Here is a 20985-nt window from a genome sequence, read left to right on the forward strand (position 1 = left end):
GATGGATCAATAACTAGGTTTGTTTTTTTTTTTTTTAAAGATTTTTATTGGGGAAGGGAAACAGGACTTTGTTGGGAATAGTGTGCACTTCCAGGCCTTTTTTCCAAGTCAAGTTGTTGTCATTTCAGTCTTAGTTGTGGAGGGCGCAGCTCAGCTCCAGGTCCAGTTGCCGTTACAAGGGGCGCAGCCCACCATCCCTTACAGGAGTCAAACCAGCAACCTTGTGGTTGAAAGGACGCATTCCAACCAACTGAGCCATCTGGGAGCTCAGCGGCAGCTCAGCTCAAGGTGCTGTGTTCAATCTTAGTTGCAGGGGGGCTGCCTACCATCCCTTGTGGGACTCGAGGAATTGAACTGGCAACCTTGTGGTTGAGAGCCCACTGGCCCATGTGGGAATCGAACCAGCAGCCTTTGGAGTTAGGAGCATGGAGCTCTAACCACCTAAGCCACCGGGCCGGCCCCCACAATATTTTAATTAGTAGAACTTTAAAATACATTTTGATACCTGATAGGAGAAGTCCTCCTTTTCCCAAACCTTACTTATACTTGCTGCTTCCCCGTGTTACCATCTGAAGAATTCCTCAATAATATCTCTGTATGCCTCTCACAATCCAAAGTGGAAGAGAAATGGTCCCAGATTGCAGAACTAGGTTTCCTAACTCATGTGGAGTTCAGACCAGCATCACATGTTGATAGCAGGTATTTGTTTCCTAGGTGTGCACGGGAATGCTGATATTATTATCTAGGCTTCATGGATTGTTATTCTATGAGTAAAAGCATTTTCATAAATAATTGTTAATTGAGTATAGAGAAATGAAAATTGCAGGGACTAGATCAATCTCTATCTAATTTGCAGTTACAAAAGTTAAGGTGGAGAGAGATCAGAGAAAGTTCTAAGCTAATAGAGTTAGGAAGTAGTGAGGCTGAAGGGCCCAGAGGGCCTGATCCCCTCCTCATTACTGGATAATATTGAGAGAGTGTCCTCTTATAAAGATCAGAATGCAAATTATTTTTAGGAATGGGTTACCAGCTTTCTAGGGAGAGAGCTGCCTTTCTTAGGACTCAAGTTTTGGTGAGGACACGAGGGGTTGCAACCATGCTTTCTTCATCCACTATAACTAAAGACTGAAGTTGGGAGCTTTTATTCTGTCATTCACCAGCTACCACCCATCGCCTACCTAGGTCCAGAACTTCTAGTGAAAGTGAGATGGGAGAGGCAAGCAGCAAGTCAAAGGGAAAAATGGCAAAGATCTTTGGGGGAGTGGGTACCTCAAACAGGTTTGAGGGGTTAAGAGAAACCCACCTTTTGGTTAAGAGAACAATGACTGGACAGCTATTATTTGTAAACCTACAAGTTCTCAAGATTTTGCTTTACTCTTCTCTTCTTCCTGTGCTCCCTCCCTACTTCTTCCCTCCTGTTCTCTCTTCTCTCTTCCTTTCTACTTATGTTCTTGGAAACTTCTGTTTCATATAGATGCTCTTCTACCCAAGTTACTCCTTTTTGCTTTGAAAATTTTGACACCGCTCTGGTCTCTTACTTAGCACCTTTCATATGGTTCTTCATGATAATGCCTATCATATAATGTAATAACAAATGTTATTTAAGTCCACAGCAGGCTAGATGAGGGAATGCCCGCTATATTTTATCTTAAGTGTTTATAACACACCCATGTATGTAAAGTTGTTTAACTGCAGGAGATATTATATTTGTCTTAAGGATTTAAGACTTTTTTTGCTAAGTCAGATTTGCCATCAATACTGTTGCTCTTTTAATTATATCCGGTCTTTAGACTCCCATTAGATGTTGTCAAAGTGCTGTGGAAAAAGCAATCTTTGTTTTTCATCCAAGGCTTCTGAGCTATTGAAGAGCTGTCAGAAATAGTAAAGACAGGAGCATAAACACCGAACCAGGAAATGTATCTTCAAAACACAGGAAAAAAGTAAAACTGACTAAGGAGGACTGAATTTTTAAAGGCATTATTGGCATAGTTGAAACTTGTGTGTTAGCATTTTGACATCTATCTGTCAGTTTAAAAGACAATGTTAAATCTTTAGAGATTATCCCTCCCAGGGCATCTGAAACTTGATTGAATTTTCAAACCAGGTTTCAAAAAACAGTACAAACATTCTGGGCATCCTAATTTTTATTTTTTTATTTTTAAGAATTGCCTTTTTCTGTTTGTAAAAGTATTACATCACAATTTAAGCAATTGGAAAAGGTAGAAAATTTGTACACTAATGAAGAAAATAATTACCCAGATCTCTACCACTTAGGGATAGCATTTTAGCATACTTCCTTCCCTTCCAGTTTTTTCTATACTTTTAAAACTATAAAATACTATATATATAGTATATGGATACTTTATTTATATAGTGTATGCTATACATGTATGTATATACTTTTATATATATGTATATATATGTATATATATATCATCACACACACACACACACACACATTTTGTGGCAGCTATGAAACATAACAAAATAAACCTTCTCAACTCAAGACAGAAGACATTACCAATTCTTTTTTTGAGTTTCCAGAGAACTCTTCCCCATACCATTCACCTGCCTCTCCCAAAGCGGTAATCACTACCCTGAATTTTCTTTTTAAATTATCCCTTTATTTTGAATTTTACCACATATGAATGGGTCCTAAATAATATATTGTTTAATTTTGTTTTTAAACTTTGAAAGAACGGTTTCAAAAACATCCATATTGATATGTTCTTTCCTTTTGTCAGCCATAGGATATCCCATTATGTAATGTACTGCAATTTATTTATCCATTCTTCTGATGAACATTTTGTTCTGTTCTCCCATGGAAAGATAATTAGGTTGTTTATATTTCGGGGCTATTATGAATGAAGTTGTTCATGTGTCCTGGTACCAATATGCAGAGATTTCTCTAGGAGTCAAATCACTGGATTGATTATAGGATGCTTGTTCTGTGATTTACCTCAAGTTATTTTTTGTGCATGTAACGAGGTAGGGAACAAGGTTCATTTTTCCCCCCATATGGATACCCAGTTGTTCCCATACCTTGTGTTTAAAAGGTTAACCTTTTTTCATTTTATGCTTGGCACTTCCACTTATTTTAAAGCAGTCATGACATGTTCCCTGATATATGACAACTGCTAAGTTAAATATTGATAAAGCATAATTACACTATAAGGTGAGGGTTGGTCACTCCTCCCATCGTCTTTATTATGACAAAATGTGAATGTGTGTCCTTTAATTTAAAATATCACAGTGTGGGCCATGCTTATGAAAGGGGAGGTGTGGTTCCGTAGAGGAAAGCAGTGAATGAAATGCAGGAAGATTGAGCAGTTTATCAAGAGACTGGGGAGAGAACATTCCAAGTAGAAAGACTGAACATCATGGCACAGGCAGATTGCCATAAAACTAGAATTGGCTCTTCAGTTAGTAGTACATTCTAAGAGCGAAAAATAACACGAAATCTTTATGGCAATTCAAAGTTCAAATCCAGTTAATCATTTTACAAACCAGTTACATGATTGAAGAAGGAGAAGTCAACCAGTGTTGGCAAGACTTGACTAAGGTAGATTACGCCCAGGAAACGTGATCACAATTAATATAAACCCAAATAGCGTGGCTATTACTTTGTTTCGTCATCGTCACCTTTCTCCTTCAACAATCATTTTATCTTCTGTTTTTCTTTCTCACCTGTTTCCCGTCACTATCTGTATTACAGGGTAATCAAAGAGTTGATGGGGGGAAAATACAAATACAAAACACATCAATTAGATTAGTTGATGATCTAAAAACTTCTGGTTTTGCCTACCTCCCGGGACACTTGGGGGGGGAGGGGGAACGGGGCGGCAAAGGTATTAAGGAGAAAAACACCCTTTGGGTCTAAGGTAACATTGGGCTTCAGAATGTAGGACTGAGAGCCGGGGCTACTATGTTCCGGAGGAGCTGACAATTCATTCGGGGTTTAGGTCTCACAAGCATCAGGTGCATTGCAGGCGAAGCTACTCAGGGCTCCCTCCCCGCCAAGGGCGTTAGGCGGGCTCCACCTGCGGCCTGTCAGCCGCGCCGCTGCTTTTCTGCTCGCACCCGCCGCAACCCCGTCCTCCCTCCGCCCGGCCAACGAGAGGATGCGAATAGAATCCGAAAGCAGAAGCGGAGGCCGGCCACGCCCCACACAGCCCGGAAACTCAGTACCCGCGGAGTGCCCCGCCCACTTCCGGCCGCGGGAGGGGTAGCGGGTGAGGGGTGTGAGCTCGCGGCGCGCGGCTCCGACGTGGGCGCGTGGCTCCCCCTGCCGGTTGCGTGGGGCGAGACGGCCTCGCCGGCCGGCCAAGCCCAGGAAGCCTCTAGCTGTCCCTTCTACGCCCTCAGCCTGCGGTGCAACGCTCGGCTCCCGCCACAAATTTTATTTTTAACTCATAATTTCCCTTAGCCCTTAGAAAGTCCTTTTCTTTTTCTTTTTTCTTTCTTTTCTTTCTTTCTTTCTTTCTTTTTTTTTTTTTTTTGTGGGAAAGGGAGAATTAGAGAAGGAGGATTAAAAGAAAAAGACTGAGGCGAAGATGGAGGAAGGTGCCCAGGCCCTAGACTGGGACAGTGATGAAACGGTGATAGAGGGGTCGGTGATGGAGAGTGACCTGGAAGAAGAGGAGCTGCCCTGGAGAAGGTGACCACTCTTAGCGCCGGGTGTTGGAGAAAGGGGCCCTCTGAGATCTGAGTAGATTCTTACTAGGTGAATTTAGGGTCACGGGCAGGATGAGAGCTTTGTGGGCCAGCCAGGCCTGAACTACGGAAGCACTTGTAAATGAACAAGCCCCCCCTTTCGCCCCCCAACTTAAGACAAACAGCTTTATCGTACATGGCTTTATGGCATTAAAACAAAAAAGCCTTTCCTCTTAACCTGGGGCTGTAAATCCTTTTGCACAGGCAAAACAGTCTTGGATCTGAACTCCTCAAATACATTTTGCTTCAAGCAACTGGTACCTCTGGTCTAGGAGATGGTTAGCCTAATTTCTCTAAGGAAAAGAATGTGATGGGAGAACGGGTTACCCTCAAACTGGAAATGGATAGTTTTATAAGAATCAAAAAGATGGTAGCTCAGTTCATCAAAACTTTGAACATATCTAGTTCTCAGTACTATATTTACGGAAAAGTCTTAATGACGTGTTAAAGGGTGAGGTGGGAAGTGATGAAAGATGAGCCTGGAGAGGAAGGTGGGGTGAGATCATGTAAGGCCTCACTTATCCTGTGTGTGTCCTAGTAGGGTCCTTGTAAGATATTGAGTGGAGGAACATCATAATCAGATTTTTGTTCACTCTGGAATGCCCTAGTCTAGGGACTAGAAATCACTCAGAATCCCATTAAAGTGTGGATTCTAATGCAGGAGTTCTGGGGGGGGGGTCTGAGATTCTGCGTTTCTAACAAGCTTCCAGGTTAAAGTTGATACTTTTGGAGTCAGGATCAGTTTCTGCAAAGCAAGCCTATGAAGGTTAGCTTTGGGATAAAAGTAGTCACAGACTGAGATGACAAGAGCTCAACTAGGAAGGAACAGTGGGAATGGAGGAAAAAGGGCAAACTTGAAAAATCTTTAGAAAGTAAATTTATCAGGAGGTGATGATAGATTAGATAGGAGACTGACACCCAGGTTTCTGGCTCATTTATTTATTTACACACACACACACACACACACACACAGAGTAATCTTTGCTCTTGTTGATGTACAGAGAACATTTTGACTAATACATGGAATCATAACCACCATGATAAGATCTGGAACAGTTCTATTACTTAAACAAAACAAAACAAAACAAAAACTCCCTTGTGCTGTGCTCTGTGGTCCATCTTTGGTTCTTAGCAGTTTGATTATGATGCGTGTGGGCATGATATTCTTTGTGTTTTTCTGTTTGGGGTTTACGGAGCTTCTTGAATCTGTAAATTTATGTCTTTCACCAAACTTGGGAAGTTTTCTGTTACAATTTCTTCATATAGGTTTTTTTCTGTAGCAATTTCTTCTCTTCTTCTGGGACTTTAAATGACATGAATGTTAGACCTTTTGTTATTGTCTCCCAGATCCCTGAGACTCTATTAATTTTTTCCTCTCAATTCTTCAGACTATAATTTCTATTGCTCTATCTTCAGGTTTCTTTCCTTTGTCATCTCCATTCTGTTGTTGAGCCCATCTAGTGAATTTTTAATTTCAGATATTACAATTTTCTCTTCTAAAATTTCCATCTGATTCTCTTTTATAGTTTTTATTTCTTTGCTGAGAATGTCAATGTTATAATAGCTGCTTTAAAGTCTTTGTCTTATGTGTATAATTCCAACATCTGGATCATGGGGCTGGAGGGGGACGTCTGTTAATGATCTTTTCTCAACAGTTAATCAGATTTTCTTATTCTTTTCATGTTGAGTAATTCTGGATTATATCCTGTATATTTTGAACATTATGTACTGGACTCTGTTCTGTTAAAATCCTCTAGAGGGTATTGATTTTTTTTTTTTTTTTAAGATTTTATTGGAGAAGGGGAACAGGACTTTATTGGGGAACAGTGTTTACTTCCAGGACTTTTTTCCAAGTCAAGTTGTTGTCCTTTCAGTCTTAGTTGTGGAGGGCGCAGCTCAGCTCCAGGTCCAGTTGCCGTTTCTAGTTGCAGGGGGGCACAGCCCACCATCCCTTGTGGGAGTCAAACCGGCAACCTTGTGGTTGAGAGGACGCATTCCAACCAACTGAGCCATCCGGGAGCTCAGCGGCAGCTCAGCGGCAGCTCAGCGGCAGCTCAGCTCAAGGTGCCGTCTTCAATTTTAGTTGCCCACCACCCCTTGCGGGAGTTGAGGAGTTGAACTGGCAGCCTTGTGGTTGAGAGCCCACTGACCCATGTGGGAATTGAACCGGCAGCCTTCGGAATTAGGAGCATGGAGCTCTAACCGCCTGAGCCACCGGACCAGCCCCTACTCTTTTTTCTTAGTGAGTCTAGCCAAGGTCAATTTTATTAATCTTTTCAAAGAACCAGCACTTTGTTGCATTAATTTTTTCTGTTGTCTTTTTTTCTCTATTTTATTTAGTTCTCCTTTAATTTTTATTATTTCCTTTCTACTGCTGACTTTGGATTTCATTTGTTCTTCTTTTTCTGGTTCTTTAAGTTGTAATGTTAGGTTGTTTATTTGAGATTTTTCTTGTTCTTGAGATAGGCCTGTAATGATATAAATTTCCCACTTATCTGCTTTCGCCTGCATCCCAATAATTTTAATACAATGTATTTTCATTCTCATTTATTTCTGTGTATCTTTTGATCTCTCCTTTTATTTGAAGAAATGTCATTCTTTAGTGACATGTTGTTTAATCTCCGTGTATTTGTGGTTTTTCCCCCTTTCTTTTAGCAGTTGATTTCCAAATTCAAAGCATTGTGATTGGAGAATATGCTTGGTATGATTTCAATCTTCTTAAATTTGCTGAGGCTAGCTTTGTGTCCCAGCATATAGTCTATCCTTAAGAATGTTCTGTGTGCACTAAGGAATATGTAGTCTGGTGTTGTAGGATGAAATGCTCTGTAACTATCAATTATGACCATTTGGCCTAATGTGTCATTTAAGGCTGATATTTCCTTATTAATTTTCTGTTTGAATAATCAATCCATAGCTGTCAATGATGTGTATAGGTCCCGTACTACAATTGTGTTTTTGTCAGTTTCTTCCTTTAGTTCTGTTAGTAATTGCTTTATATATTTTGGTGCTGTCTGATTGGGAGCATATTGATAAGTGTTATGTCTTCTTGTTGTATTTTCCTTTTATCACTATGAACTGTCCTTTGTCTCTTGTTCCTCTTTTATCCTGAAGTCTGTTTTGTCAGATAAAAGAATGACTACACTTGCTTTTCTCTGGATGTCATTTACTTGGAGTATTGTTTTCCACCCTTTGAGTCTATATTTGTCCTTGTAGTTCAGATGTGTCTCTTGGAGGCAGTATATGGTTGGGTTTTGTGTTTTGATCCAGTCTGCTACTACTCTGTGCCTTTTTATTGGTGAGTTGAGTCCACTTACATTTAGACTATTGATGTATGAGGATTTCGTATTGCCATTTTATCTTTTATTTTCTGGTAGCTCCGTGTCTCCGTTTTTTCATTGCCTTTGTGTTTCTGTCTGTTAATTTAGTTTGGTGGTGCCTATGACTTTTTCCTCTTTTTTAATGTTATGTGTCTTAGTTCTGGATTTGTTTTGGTTGGTTGCCATAAAGTTTATTTAAAAGAAAGTTTTATGTATATAGTAGTCCTGTTTCTCCAGCATGTATCTTCATTCCCCTTTGCAAATTCATACCTATACTCTCTCCCCTTTTGTTTTTTGTTGTCACAAATTATCTCTATTTATGCTGTGAGTTCATTTCTGAGTTGTAGTAGCAAATTGTAGTCTTCTTATTTTCTTTTCTTATGTTTTTATCTTCTTTACCCTTTGTTATGTTTAAGTATATAGTGCCCTGTTCTGTGTAGGTGTTGCCATTTCCTGCTTTTGTCTGTCTGTAAGTAATCTTACTCATAGTTTTCTATCCTTTTGTCTTTTTGTTTCAGGTAGAATAATGTCCTTCAGTATTTCCTGTGATGCAGGCCTTGTGGTAGAACATTCCCTTAGCTTCTGTATATTTGGAAAGGTCTTTATTCCTCCTTCATATCAAAAGGATAACTTTCCAGGAGATATTATTCTTGACTGGTATTTCTCTCTTTCAATAGTTTGAATATTTCATTCCACTCCCTCCTGGAAGGCTAAACCATATAATTTTAAAAAATGGGAAAGAAGAGAACAGGTGGATGAAGGACAGAGATAGATGCTAGACTTCTCTAAATAGATCTTTTATACATTTGTCTTTGGAATGATGTAAATGGTTTATGTAATAAGACAAAATTAAATCAACACACAAAAAAATTCTTAAAAAGGCAAAAGCAAGATGAAATAAGTGAATCTAATTATGTATTAATTTGGCAGCATAATTACACAAAAAGGAATTAAATGCTTTTAAAACATAGAATTTAGCTGTACATGCCAAATGAGATATACTGCAAGGAAACAAAGAACTGCAAAATAGCTTTTTTTCAACAATCACGTTGTTAGTGATAAATATTAGTATTGTGAACTCTAAATGTGATAGCCCATTTAAAGGAGCCAAAGTTTCATGAGAAATAACCAGTTTTAGGTCTAAGGGAGAAGATGTATAAGATGAGCATGGAATATCTTATCCTTGGAAGCTAGGGAACATTAGTAGTGTTATTTGTCTGCTCTGGCTGCCACAAAAATACCTCAGACTGGGTGGCTTAACCAACAGAAATTTATTTTCTCACCATTCTAGAAGCTGGAAGTCTAAGAAGCAGGATTGCTTTCTCCCGAGGGCTTTCTCCTTGGCTTGTAGATGGCTGCCTTCTCACTGTGTCCTCATACGGTGTTTCCTCTGTATGCATGCATTCTTGTGTCTCTCTTCCTATTAGATTGTTATTAGACACCAGTCATTTTAGATTAGGGTCCTACCCTTATGACCTTATTTAACCGTAATTGCCTCCTTAAAGGCCCTATTTCCAAATGTAGTTATGTAGGTTAGCGATACAACATATAAATCTGGGAATACAGGAGAACACAATTCAGTCTACAACAAGTGGGTTCATGTCAAACAACCCATGAGCCACTTTGAAGAGGCTCCCGCTAGCTAAAAATAGGATAATTTGAACATTGACAAGAACAAAAACAGCACTGGATTTAAATCTATGAGTTTGTAATGAACTTTAAAAACTTATTTCAATATTCTGAAAACCAGTAAAGAAAGAGAAAGAAGCAGGCATTTATCTTGCTTTTCCTATGCAAACTGTAGCTAAGCAATCTGGCTGAGTAATACTGCTTGATGGAAAATAATTGTATAGTTGATGAGTGAGAGTTTTTCTTGAAATATGAAGTATTTCCATTAATAAATAAAGAAAGTGATCAAGTAGAATATCACAATCTTATATACTCCTAATCATGAATAGTAGACCTAGGTAATGGTCATCAGTGGTCACTAATATTACAAAATGAGTGACAACCATACTGATGAGCAAGTGGCATCTGTTGCCTATCACCTAGAGTAGAAATCCAGACACTTCTGCCTATTACATCTTGGTATCGGAGTCACCCAGGAACACTCAATGCAGTCAAGCACCGTCTGGAACAACACTTTACTTACATAGAGAAGAGACAGAACAAGATCAGCCTCAGCAGTGGACATTGGTCCCCCATGGCCAGCAGTCACTCTCTGCAGCTAATGCAGGGCCACTGACCTGCATGCACCCCTCTTGTGCCACAGAACGAAGGACTTCATCCTCTCCCCACATAAGACAGATATAGTAGCGGGGTCGTCCAGGTACCATATGACACATATGCTTAAACAGAACAAAGGAGTGTATATACATTGAGTCTGAAAACAGGGAAAGGTATTCCCACACAAGGATAGATCCAGGTTGAGAGGACTCTATCTCTTGGGAAGAAAGTGTTCCAAGCTCAAGGGTGAGAGGGCGTTGAAAGACTGTATACATAAGATTACCTTTCCCACCACACTTTTATTATCTCCTGAAGGAAGTACACATATGCTTTCCCAAACTGAACTTGAATTAGATCAAACCTATAGATCTAATAACCAGTTTACAGGAAATATACAGGACAGAGGAACCTGTTAGATGACTTGCAATGAGGAAATCCAAAATGTGGGAAACTTCAGGAAAAATAACCCAGTTTCTGCGACAAATAAATTGCAAAGGGTTGGGGGAAAGTAGGGGGTAATTTATAGATTTAAAGAGAGACTTAAGAGATATACCGTGTTTCCCCGAAAATAAGACCTAACTGAAAAATAAGCCCTAGCATGATTTTTCAGGATGACATCTCCTGAACATAAACCCTAATGTATCCTTTGGAGCAAAAATTAATATAAGACCCGGTCTTATTTTCGGGGAAACATGGTAGCAACTAAACTCAATGTGTGCCCCTTGTTTGGATCCCGATTTGAACAAAACGACTGTAAAAAACAGCTGAGGAAATGTGACTACAATCTGTTTATTAGCTTTCCGTTGTTGTATAACAACTTCAAAACTTAGCATCTTGAAACAATAAACATTTATTATCTTGTAGTTTCTGTGGGTCAGGAATTCAGGAGTGGCTTAACTGGGTCATCACACTCAGGAACTCAGAAGGTGCGTTCATTTCAAGGCTTCATGGGAAAGATCCACTTCCTACACGGTTGTTGTTAGATTCAATTCCTTTCTGGCTGTTGAGCTCTGACTGCTGGCTGGAGGCCTTCCTAACTTTCTTGCCACATCGGCTTCTCCACAGGGCATTTCACAACATGGAGAACTGGTTTCCATGAGAGAGAAGAAGCAAAAGGATAAGAGAAGGAGAGCAAGATGGAAGTGTCTTTTTGTAACCTAATCTCAGAAATAACATCCCAACATATTTGCTGTGTTCTGTCCCTTAGAGGAGTCACTGCATCCTGTCCATACTCAAGGGAGGAGTTTACACAGGGCATACATGCCAGAAGCTCTTTCCGAGGCTGCTTACTACAGCCTGGAAATGTAATAATATTAAGGAATTATTGGCTCTTTTTAGGTATGATAATTATGGTTGTGTTTAAAGGTGTGATTATTACAGTTGTGTTTGAAAAGAGTCCTTGTCTTTTAGAGTTGCATACTGAAATATTTCCGGGTGAAATGGAATACAATGTCCAGAATTTGCTTCAAAATAATCCTGTGGGAGATCAACAGGGTGGGTAGAGAGGTTGGCAGAAGGATTATAGAGGAAACAAGATTGTCTGTGTACTGATAATTGTTGAACCTTGATGATGAGTATGCTATTGTCACTCTTTTTTGGTTTTGTTTGGTGTTTGTAATTTTCCATAAAAAAGTAAAATGAATAAGTAAGTAAATAACAAGAAATAAATGAATAAGTAAGTAAATAACAACAAAAAACCTTAGTGGCAAATCATGTATTCATGCCTTAGTATACTCTTACATTCTTCGATTCTGGAAAGGATTTTTAAAAAGAATCTTATTTACTGTGGTAAAATATGAAATATAATGTAGATTTTACCATTTTAACCATTTTTAAGTACAGTGGTACCTCAGTTTTTGAACGTCTCCATTGATGAACATTTCAGTTTACGAACGCCGTAAGTTTTATGGGTCTATGGTATCATTAGATAGTAAAATTCACACTAAAATTTGCAGTTTTAGGGGTTGATTTTAAAGGTCTGGAATGGATTAATCCATTTTGCATGACTTTCTATGGGGAAACCGCACCTCGGTTTTCGAATGTTTCAGAACTCGAATGGATTTCCGGACGGATTACGTTAGAAAACCGAGGTTCCACGGTATAGTTCAGTGTCATTAAGTACAATCACATTGTTGTGCAACCATCAGCACTATCTATCTCCAGAACTTTTTCATTTTCCTAAACTGACAATCTGCTCATTAAACAGTCACTCCCCATTCCTCCCTGGCCGCAGCCCCTGGTAACCGCCGTTCCACTCTCTGTCTTTATGTATTTAACTACTCTAGGTACCTTATGTAAGTGGAGTTGTACAATATTTGCCCTTTTGTGTCTGGCTTATTTTACTTAGTATAATGTCTTTAAGGTTTATTCAGGTTGTAGCATATCAGCATTTCCTTCCTTTTTAAGGCTGAATAATATTCCGTTGTATGTGTATACCACATTTTGTTTATCCAATCATCCATCGAAGGACACTTGGGTTGCTTCCACCTTTGGCTACTGTGAATAATGCTTCTATAAACATGGATGTACAAATACCTGTTCAATTCTCTGCTTTCAGTTATTTTGTATGCATACCCAGAAATGGAATTACTGGATCAAATGGTAGTTCTGTGTCTGATTTTTTGAGGAACCACCATACTACAGTTTTCCACAGTAGCTGTACCATTTTCTGTTCCCATCAGCGATATACAAGAGTTACAGTTTCTCCATATTCTTGTCAGCCCTTGTTATTTTGTGTTTGTTTTTTATTATAACCATCCTAATGGGTGTGAAGTGATACCTCATTGTGGTTTTGATTTGCATTTCGCTAATGTTTGATAGTGTTGAATATCTTTTTATGTGCTTATTGGTCATTTTTGTATCCTCTTCAGGGAAATGTCTATTCAAGTCCTTTGCACATTTTTGAATTCTGTAAAGGTTTTCTAAACAAAAAGGATAAGCCCTTAAATCTGCCTAGTAGCATACTGACCATGGTGTATCATTGCTATTTCTTAGTTTTTGTATCCTTCACTGGATTTGAAGCTTTTTGAGGACAAGGACCATGTGTGTCTTCTCTCTTTGTTACCTTTGTGCTGCTTAGAACATAGTAAGATGTGAATCCAAAAATTAAAGAAATTCTATCATCACATATTCGGAGAATATACACTCAGATTTAACCTTGGGATTTTAATCTCAAATTCTCTGCGGCATAGAAAAATATGAAGGAAAAATCCCATCAGCACTTGTCCCTTAAATCATTTCATCTCTGTTGAATAACTGTATTGATATTTGTCCCTTGCTCTCACTTCTTAAAAAATAACAGAATAGGGCAGCCGGATGGCTCAGTTGGTTAGCGTGCCAGCCCTTAACAACAAGGTTGCCGGTTCAGTTCTCACATGGGATGGTGGGCTGTGCCCCCTGCAACTAGATTGAAGGACAACGACTTGACTTGGAGCTGATGGGTCCTGGAGAAACACACTGTTACCCAATAAAAATTAAAAAAATAAAATAACAGAATATTTGTAAACATGAGGATGACCATATGAATATATATTTTTCATCTTGGATAAGTTTTTAATTAAAGGGTACATAGTCGTCTAATTAAGAATTTCCCCCCCCCCAAAAAAAAAGAATTTTAGCAAGTTTAGGTATAATTTAAAAATGACAGTTAAATTGTTAATCTTTGTTTAGGAAACGTGATAACAGTCTGTACCTTCTTTTTTCGTACTTGAAAGGTTGCTCTTTGATCAAGACACATCTCTTAGATCTGAATTCAGCCTCCATCCTGGTATAAGTGGAACATGTGAAGGTGAGAAATAATTCTTTTCATTAACTAGTCCCTTTAATTTCCCACTGGTGTTAATTATTCCATTAACTTCTTCTTTTATATTTAGTATTGTTCTTAAACACGGTTTACATGGTTTCTTATAGTAATCCGTAATAGACTCTAAAGTCTGTTAAAGTCTGTCTATTACTATAAGGATAGCAATGGCAATTGTAACTTCTGGAAGATGTTTACATCTCCGAGAGAGAGCTACAGAGATGTGGAAGTAGTATTCAGATAGCTCTTCTCGCTCCCCACCAAATCTCCAGCTTAACCCTAGAGTCTGCCTGTTTACAAAAGTAAACAGTAATTTTAAATAACCAATCTGATTCTTTTAGACAAAATTATATCCTTGGTATATATTTTTTACTTATTTTTATTTTATTCTCTTATTTTTATTGAGATATAATTGACAGTAATTGCAGGTGTACAACATAATGATTCGATATTTGCATATATTGTGAAATGATAGTTAACATCGTCTAGTTAACCTAGTCTAGTTAGTATAGTCACACAGTAAGTCCAGTTATATATATTTTGAAAAGTGCCTTTTCACCTACCAATTCTCTATACTTCCTGAGTCTACTTCTAAGTCATTTTAAATGCTTCTAGAAAAATCTAATTGTTACTATTCAAAAGGATCGATTCTGCAGTAGCTGTTTAAATGGTAGGTTATTTCCTTATTTCTTCCTGTGAGCATTTTTCATTTTGGAGGATGACTGGATATAGGTGTAGAATAGAAGAAAATATATCCTAAACACCATGAAGATCTTCTTTTATGTAGTTCACAAGTCTTTTCATTGTACATCATTTCACCTGATACCCCAAAAGGTAAATTACAGTTTCATCTTAGAGTAGTTTTTCCTACTTGTAATTGGAAGGGACAGTGTGTAATGCTTTTCTTAAGAATATATTCTTACAATGTATAAAGTGCTACTAGGAAAAAGAAGTCTGTTCTAATATTTCCAGCAAGTTTTTTTTTCTTTTGTTTTCCTTTTCTTTTCCAAATAAAAAGAATATTTATTATTTTTGCTAATTATTAGAAGTATAAAATATTTTAAAATACGTAATTATGTAGACAATCAAAGGTCCCGTCCTCTATTCTTGCCTACAATTCCACTCCCAACAATTGCTAGTGTGTAGCATATGTATGTCCTTTTAGACTTCGTATGTCAATATATTAGGTTGGTGCAAAAGTAATTGCGGTTTTTGCAATTGAAAATAATTGCAAAAGCGATAATTTTGCACCAACCTAATAAATATCTCTTTTCATAATTGATATTTTACTATATATTATATTTCTTTCCTTGTTATATTGATTTACCTCAGCCTTTCAATTTGCTACATATTATTCCTTTGTATGAATATACTCTTATTTATAGACAAAATATTGACTATATTTTCAACATTTCTCAGTACTCTATCAAATATTGTAATGCTTACACGTTTGCATACTTTTGAAATTATTTCCTTAGACGAACTAGCTAAAATTAGGATTGCATCTAAAGAATGTATTCTGCTTTCAAAGGATTTATAAGAGCATTTTACATATTAAAGATAACAAACCTTTGTCGTATATATGTTGCAAATAGTTTTAGCCAGTTTACCTTAGATATCTTTTTTTTTCTAGTTATCTTTTAATGTTATTCATGATATATTTTGTATTGCAGAAGTTTTAAGTTTTTCTGTAACAAAATCTGTCAGTGTTTTCTTTTAGGGTTTTGTAGTTTTTTATAAACTTAGAAACTTAGTTTACCTACCTCAAGACCATGAAAATATTTTATCTTTATTTCCAATTATTATATTTATAGTTTTTACACTTACATCTTTAATTTCTTTGGAATATTTTGCCACATGGGAAGGTAGGTCTCTAATTTTATTTTTTCAAATGGTTAACGAATTGCCCCAATGCTATTTTTTGCATAACCCATCTTGGTGCCACGGTTTATTTTTTTTGCCACTGTTTAAAATACCATTATTGTTGGGGCCGGCCCGGTGGCTCGGGCAGTTGGAGCTCCATGTTCCTGGCTCCGAGGGCTGCCGGTTCGATTCCCACATGGGCCAGTGGGCTCTCGACCACAGGGTTGCCAGTTCAATTCCTCGAGTCCCGCAGGGGATGGTGGGCTCTGCCCCCTGCAACTAGGATTGAGCACGGCACCTTGAGCTGAGCTGCCGCTGAGCTCCCGGATGGCTCAGTTGGTTGGAGCGCGGTCTCTCAACCACAAGGTTGCCGGTTCGACTCCCGCAAGGGATGGTGGGCTGCGCCCCCTGCGGCTGGGAACGGCGGGTGGACCTGGAGCTGAGCTGTGCCCTCCACAACTAAGACTGAAAGGACAACAACTTGAGGCTGAATGGCACCCTCCACGGCTGAGATTGAAAGGACAGCGACTTGACTTGGAGAAGGGGCCTGGAAGTGCACACTGTTCCCCAATAAAGTCCTGTTCCCCTTCCCCAATAAAATCTTAAAAAAAAAAAAAATACCATTATTGTTATATGTTAAATTCCCAGATATATATAGGTCTGTTTCCCACTTTTTGTTTTGTTTCATTGATCTATTTGACTGTTTCTACTTCTATGCCATCACTACATTATTTTATCAACCTTTGCTTTTAGTGCATTTCTATATCTGGTCGGGAAGATCTCCTCCTACACAGAGTAGCTGACTACAACATTCATCCTAAGTGTCTTTGGAAACAAAGCAAGCTCAGTGAAGTATGAGACTTTATTCACCGCAAGCTTCCAATTTACACTCTTCTATCGTTTTTTTTTTTTTAATTAAAGTTTATTGGGGTGACAATTGTTAGCAAAGTTACATAGATTTAAGGTGTACAATTCTGTAATACATCATCTATATATAACATTGTGTGTTCAGCACCCAGACTCAGTTCTCTTCCATCACCATATATTTGATCCCTTTTACCCTCATCTACCACGCCCCTACCCCCTTACCCTCTGGTAACCACTAAACTATTGTCCATGTCTGTGAGTTTTGTTTCTTCATTTGTTTTTCTTGTTCTTTTGTTGTTTTCAGTTTTATATACCACGTATCAGTGAAATCACATGGTTCTCTATTTTTTGTGTCTTGGCTTATTTCTCTTAGCATTATAATCTCACAATCCATCTATGTTGTCGCAAATGGTATTTTTTCATCTTTTCTTATAGCAGAATAGTATTCCATTGTGTATATATACCACAACTTCTTTATCCATTCATCTATCAAAGGACACTTTGGTTGTTTCCATGTCTTGGCCACTGTAAATAAAGCTGCAGTGAACATCGGAGCACATATATCTTTACGGATTAATGTTTTCAGATTTTTTGGGTCGATACTCCAGAGAGGGATAGCTAGGTCATATAATAATTCTATTTTTATTTTTCTGAGGAATCTCCACACTGCTTTCCATTGCGGCTGCACCAATCTGCATTCCCACCAACAGTATGTAAGGGTTCCTTTTTCTCCACAGCTTCTCCGACACTTGTTATTATTTGTCTTGTTGATGATAGCCACTCTAACTGGTGATATCTCATTGTGGTTTTTATTTGTATTTCTCTGATGATTAGTGATACTGAGCATTTTTTCATTTTGGTCATATTGGCCTATTGGCCATTTGTACGTCCTCTTTGGAGAAATGTCTCTTCAGGTCCTCTGCCCATTTTTTAATTGGGTTGTTTGTTTTTTTGTTTTTGAGTTGTGTGAGTTCCTTAGATATTTTGGATATTAGCCCCTTATTGGAGGCATTGTTTGCAAAAATCTCCCATTTGGTTGGTTGCCTCTTTATATTGTCTATGGTTTCTTTTGCTGTGCAGAAGCTTTTTACCTTTCACTTCCCTTGCTTTTGGAATCAAATTCGTAAAATCCTCTTTAAACCCAAGGTCCATAAATTTAGTACCTATGTTTGCTTCTATGCAGTTTGTTGTTTCAAGTCTTATGTTTAGGTTTTTGATCCATTTTGAATTAATTTTGGTACACAGTGACAGATAGCAGTCTAATTTCATTCTTTTGCACGTCACTTTACAATTCTCCACCATTTATTGATGAGGCTGTCTTTTCTCCAATGGCTTCTTTGTTGAAAATTATCTTCTGTATTTATGTGGGTTTATTTCTGGGTTCTTGATTCTGTTCCATTGGTCTGGGTGTCTGTTTTTCTGCCAATACCATGCTGTTTTGATTATTGTAACCCTGTAGTACAAGCTGAAGTCAGGGAGTGTGATACCTCCAGCATTGTACTTTTTTCTTAGGCTTGCTTTGGCTATTCAGGGTCTTTTGTGGTTCCATACAAATCTGATGATTTTTGTTCTATTTCTTTAAACAATGCCATTGGGATTTTGATGGGGATTGCATTAAATCTGTATATTGCTTTGGGTAATATGGCCGTTTTAACTATGTTGATTCTTCCAATCCATGAATACGGAATGTCTTTCCATTTCTTTGTGTCTTCTTCAGTTTCTCTTAAAAATGTCTTATAGTTTTCAGTGTATTGGTCTTTCACATCCTTGGTTAAGTTTATTCCTAGGTATTTTATTCTTTTTGTTGCAATTTAAAAGGAATTGTTTTTTTTTAATTTCTTTTTCTAAGGTTTCATTGTTAGTATATAGGAATGCAATGGACTTTTGTATATTGATTTTGTAGCCAGCAACTTTACTGTATTCATTGATTGTTTCTAATAGCTTTGTGATGGAATCTTTAGGGTTTCTATATATAGCATCATGTTCTCTGCAAAGAGTGACAATTTAACTTCTTAATTTCCAATTTGGATGCCTTTTATTCCTTTCTCTTGCCTGATTGCTCTGGCTAGGACTTCCAATATTATATTGAAAAGCAGAGGTGATAGGGAACAGCCCTGTGGTGTTCCTGAACGTAGAGCAAAGGGCTTCAGTTTTTTAACCATTAATTATATTAGCTGAGGGTTTGTCATGTATGGCCTTTATTATGTTAAGGTATTTTCCTTCTTTGCCCATTTTATTGTTTTAATTTTAAATGGATGTTGTATCTTGTCAAATGCGTTTTCTGCATCTGTTGATATAATCGTATGATTTTTGTCCTTCATTTTGGTTATGTTGTGTATCACATTGATCAATTTGCATATGTTGAACCATCCCTGTGCCCTGGGATGAGCCCCACTTGGTTGTGATGTATAATTTTTTTAATGCATTGTTGCATTCGATTTGCTAGAATTTTGTTTAGGATTTTGCATTTGTATTCTTCAGAGATATTGGTCTGTAATTTTCTTTTTTTGTGTTATCCTTACCAGGTTTTGTTATCAGGGTAATGTTGGCCTCATAAAATGAGTTAGGGAGTATTGTCTTTTCTTTAATTTTTTGGAAGAGTTTGAGTAGGACCGGTATTAGATCCTATTTGAATGTTTGGTAGAATTCACTCGAGAAGCCATCTGGTCTGGACTTTTGCTTTTCGGAAGGTTTCGGATGAATGATTCAATTTCCTTACTGTTGATCAGTCTATTTAAATTTTCCAGTTCTTCATGATTCAGCCTAGGAAGGCTATATGTTTCTAATAACTTGTCCATTTCTTCTAGGTTATTGAATTTGGTGGCATATATTCATAGTATTCTTGGATGATCCTTTGTATTTCTGTGGTGTCCGTGATAACTTCTCCTTTTTCATTTCTGATTTTGTTAATTAGTGTCTTCTCTCTTTTTATCTTAGTGAGCCTAGCCAAGTGTTTGTCAATTTTATCAATCGTTTCAAAGAACCAGCTCTTTGTTGCATTAATTTTTTCTGTTGTCTTTTTGTTCTCTGTTTCATTTAGTTCTGCTTTGATTTTTATTATTTCCCACCTTCTGCTGATTTTGGGTTTCATTTGGTCTTTTTTCTAGTTCTTTAAGGTGTAATGTGAGGCTATTTATCTGGGATTTTTCTTCTTTCTTGAGATAGGCCTATTTTAATATAAATTTCCCTTTTAAAACTGCTTTCCCTTTATTTCAAAAATTTTGGTAGAGTGTATTTTCATTCTCATTTGTTTCTATGTATCTTTTGATCTCTCCTCTTATTTCTTCTTTGACCCAGTTGTTCTTTAAAAGTATTTTGTTTGATCTCCACATATTTGTGGTTTTTCCTGCTTTCTTTTTGCATTTGATATCCAATTTCAAAGCATTGTGGTCAGAGAATATGCTTGGTATGATTTCAGTCTTCTTAAATTTGCTGAGGCTAGTTTTATGTCCCAATATATGGTCTATCCTTGAGAATGTTCCATGTACACTAGAAAAGAATGCATAGTCTGATGTTCTAGGATGAAGTGCTCTATAAATGTCAATTTTATCCATTTCATCTAATGTGTCATTTAGGGCTGATATTTCTTTATTTTCTGTTTGGATGATCTATCATCAATGATGTATTTAGCTCCCCTTGTATAATTGTGTTTTGGTCAATTTCTCCCTTTAGTTCTGTTAGTAGTTGCTTGGTATATGTTGGTGCTCCCTGATTAGGGACATAAATATTGATGACTGTTATGTCTTCTTGTTGTATAGTCCCCTTTATCATTATGAAATGTTCATTTTTGTCTCTTGTTTCCTTTTTTATCCTGAAGTTTGTTTCATGTGATACCAGTATGTTTACACCTAATTTTCTCTGGGTACCATTTTCTTGGAGTGTCAATTTCCACCCTTTCACTTTGAGTCTATATTTGTCCTTGGAGCTGAGATGTGTCTCTTGGAGGCAGCATATAGTTGGGTTTAGTTTTTTGATCCAGTCTGCTACCCTGTGCCTTTTTATTGGTGAGTTCAGTCCATTTACATTTAGGGTGATTATTGATATGTGAGGATTTCCTATCATTCTATCTTTGGTTTTCTGGTAGCTTTGTGTCTTCATTGTTTCTTTGACTTTTTGTTGCTGACTATTATTTCAGTGTGGAGGTATTCTATGATTTTTCCCTCTGTTTCTTCTTTTTTTGTTATATATTTCAGTTCTGGA

General features: G+C 37.5%; 1 protein-coding gene across 1 annotated transcript in view; it reads left to right on the forward strand.

Moving 5' to 3' along the window:
- Nucleotides 1-4517: 4517 nt before the first annotated feature.
- Nucleotides 4518-20985, forward strand: part of ANKRD31 (ankyrin repeat domain 31) — a gene marked incomplete at its 3' end in the record, with an annotated part of 132675 nt that continues 116207 nt past the window's right edge. Inside the window, exons 1-2 of the mRNA XM_081053573.1 lie at nucleotides 4518-4657; nucleotides 13970-14043. Coding sequence (XP_080909699.1) covers nucleotides 4554-4657; nucleotides 13970-14043 — 178 coding nt within the window. The 5' untranslated portion in view covers nucleotides 4518-4553. The remainder of the gene's footprint in view (nucleotides 4658-13969; nucleotides 14044-20985) is intronic.

Source organism: Rhinolophus hipposideros, assembly GCF_964194185.1.
Source record: "Rhinolophus hipposideros genome assembly, chromosome: 7".
Taxonomy (NCBI): Eukaryota; Metazoa; Chordata; class Mammalia; order Chiroptera; family Rhinolophidae; genus Rhinolophus; species Rhinolophus hipposideros.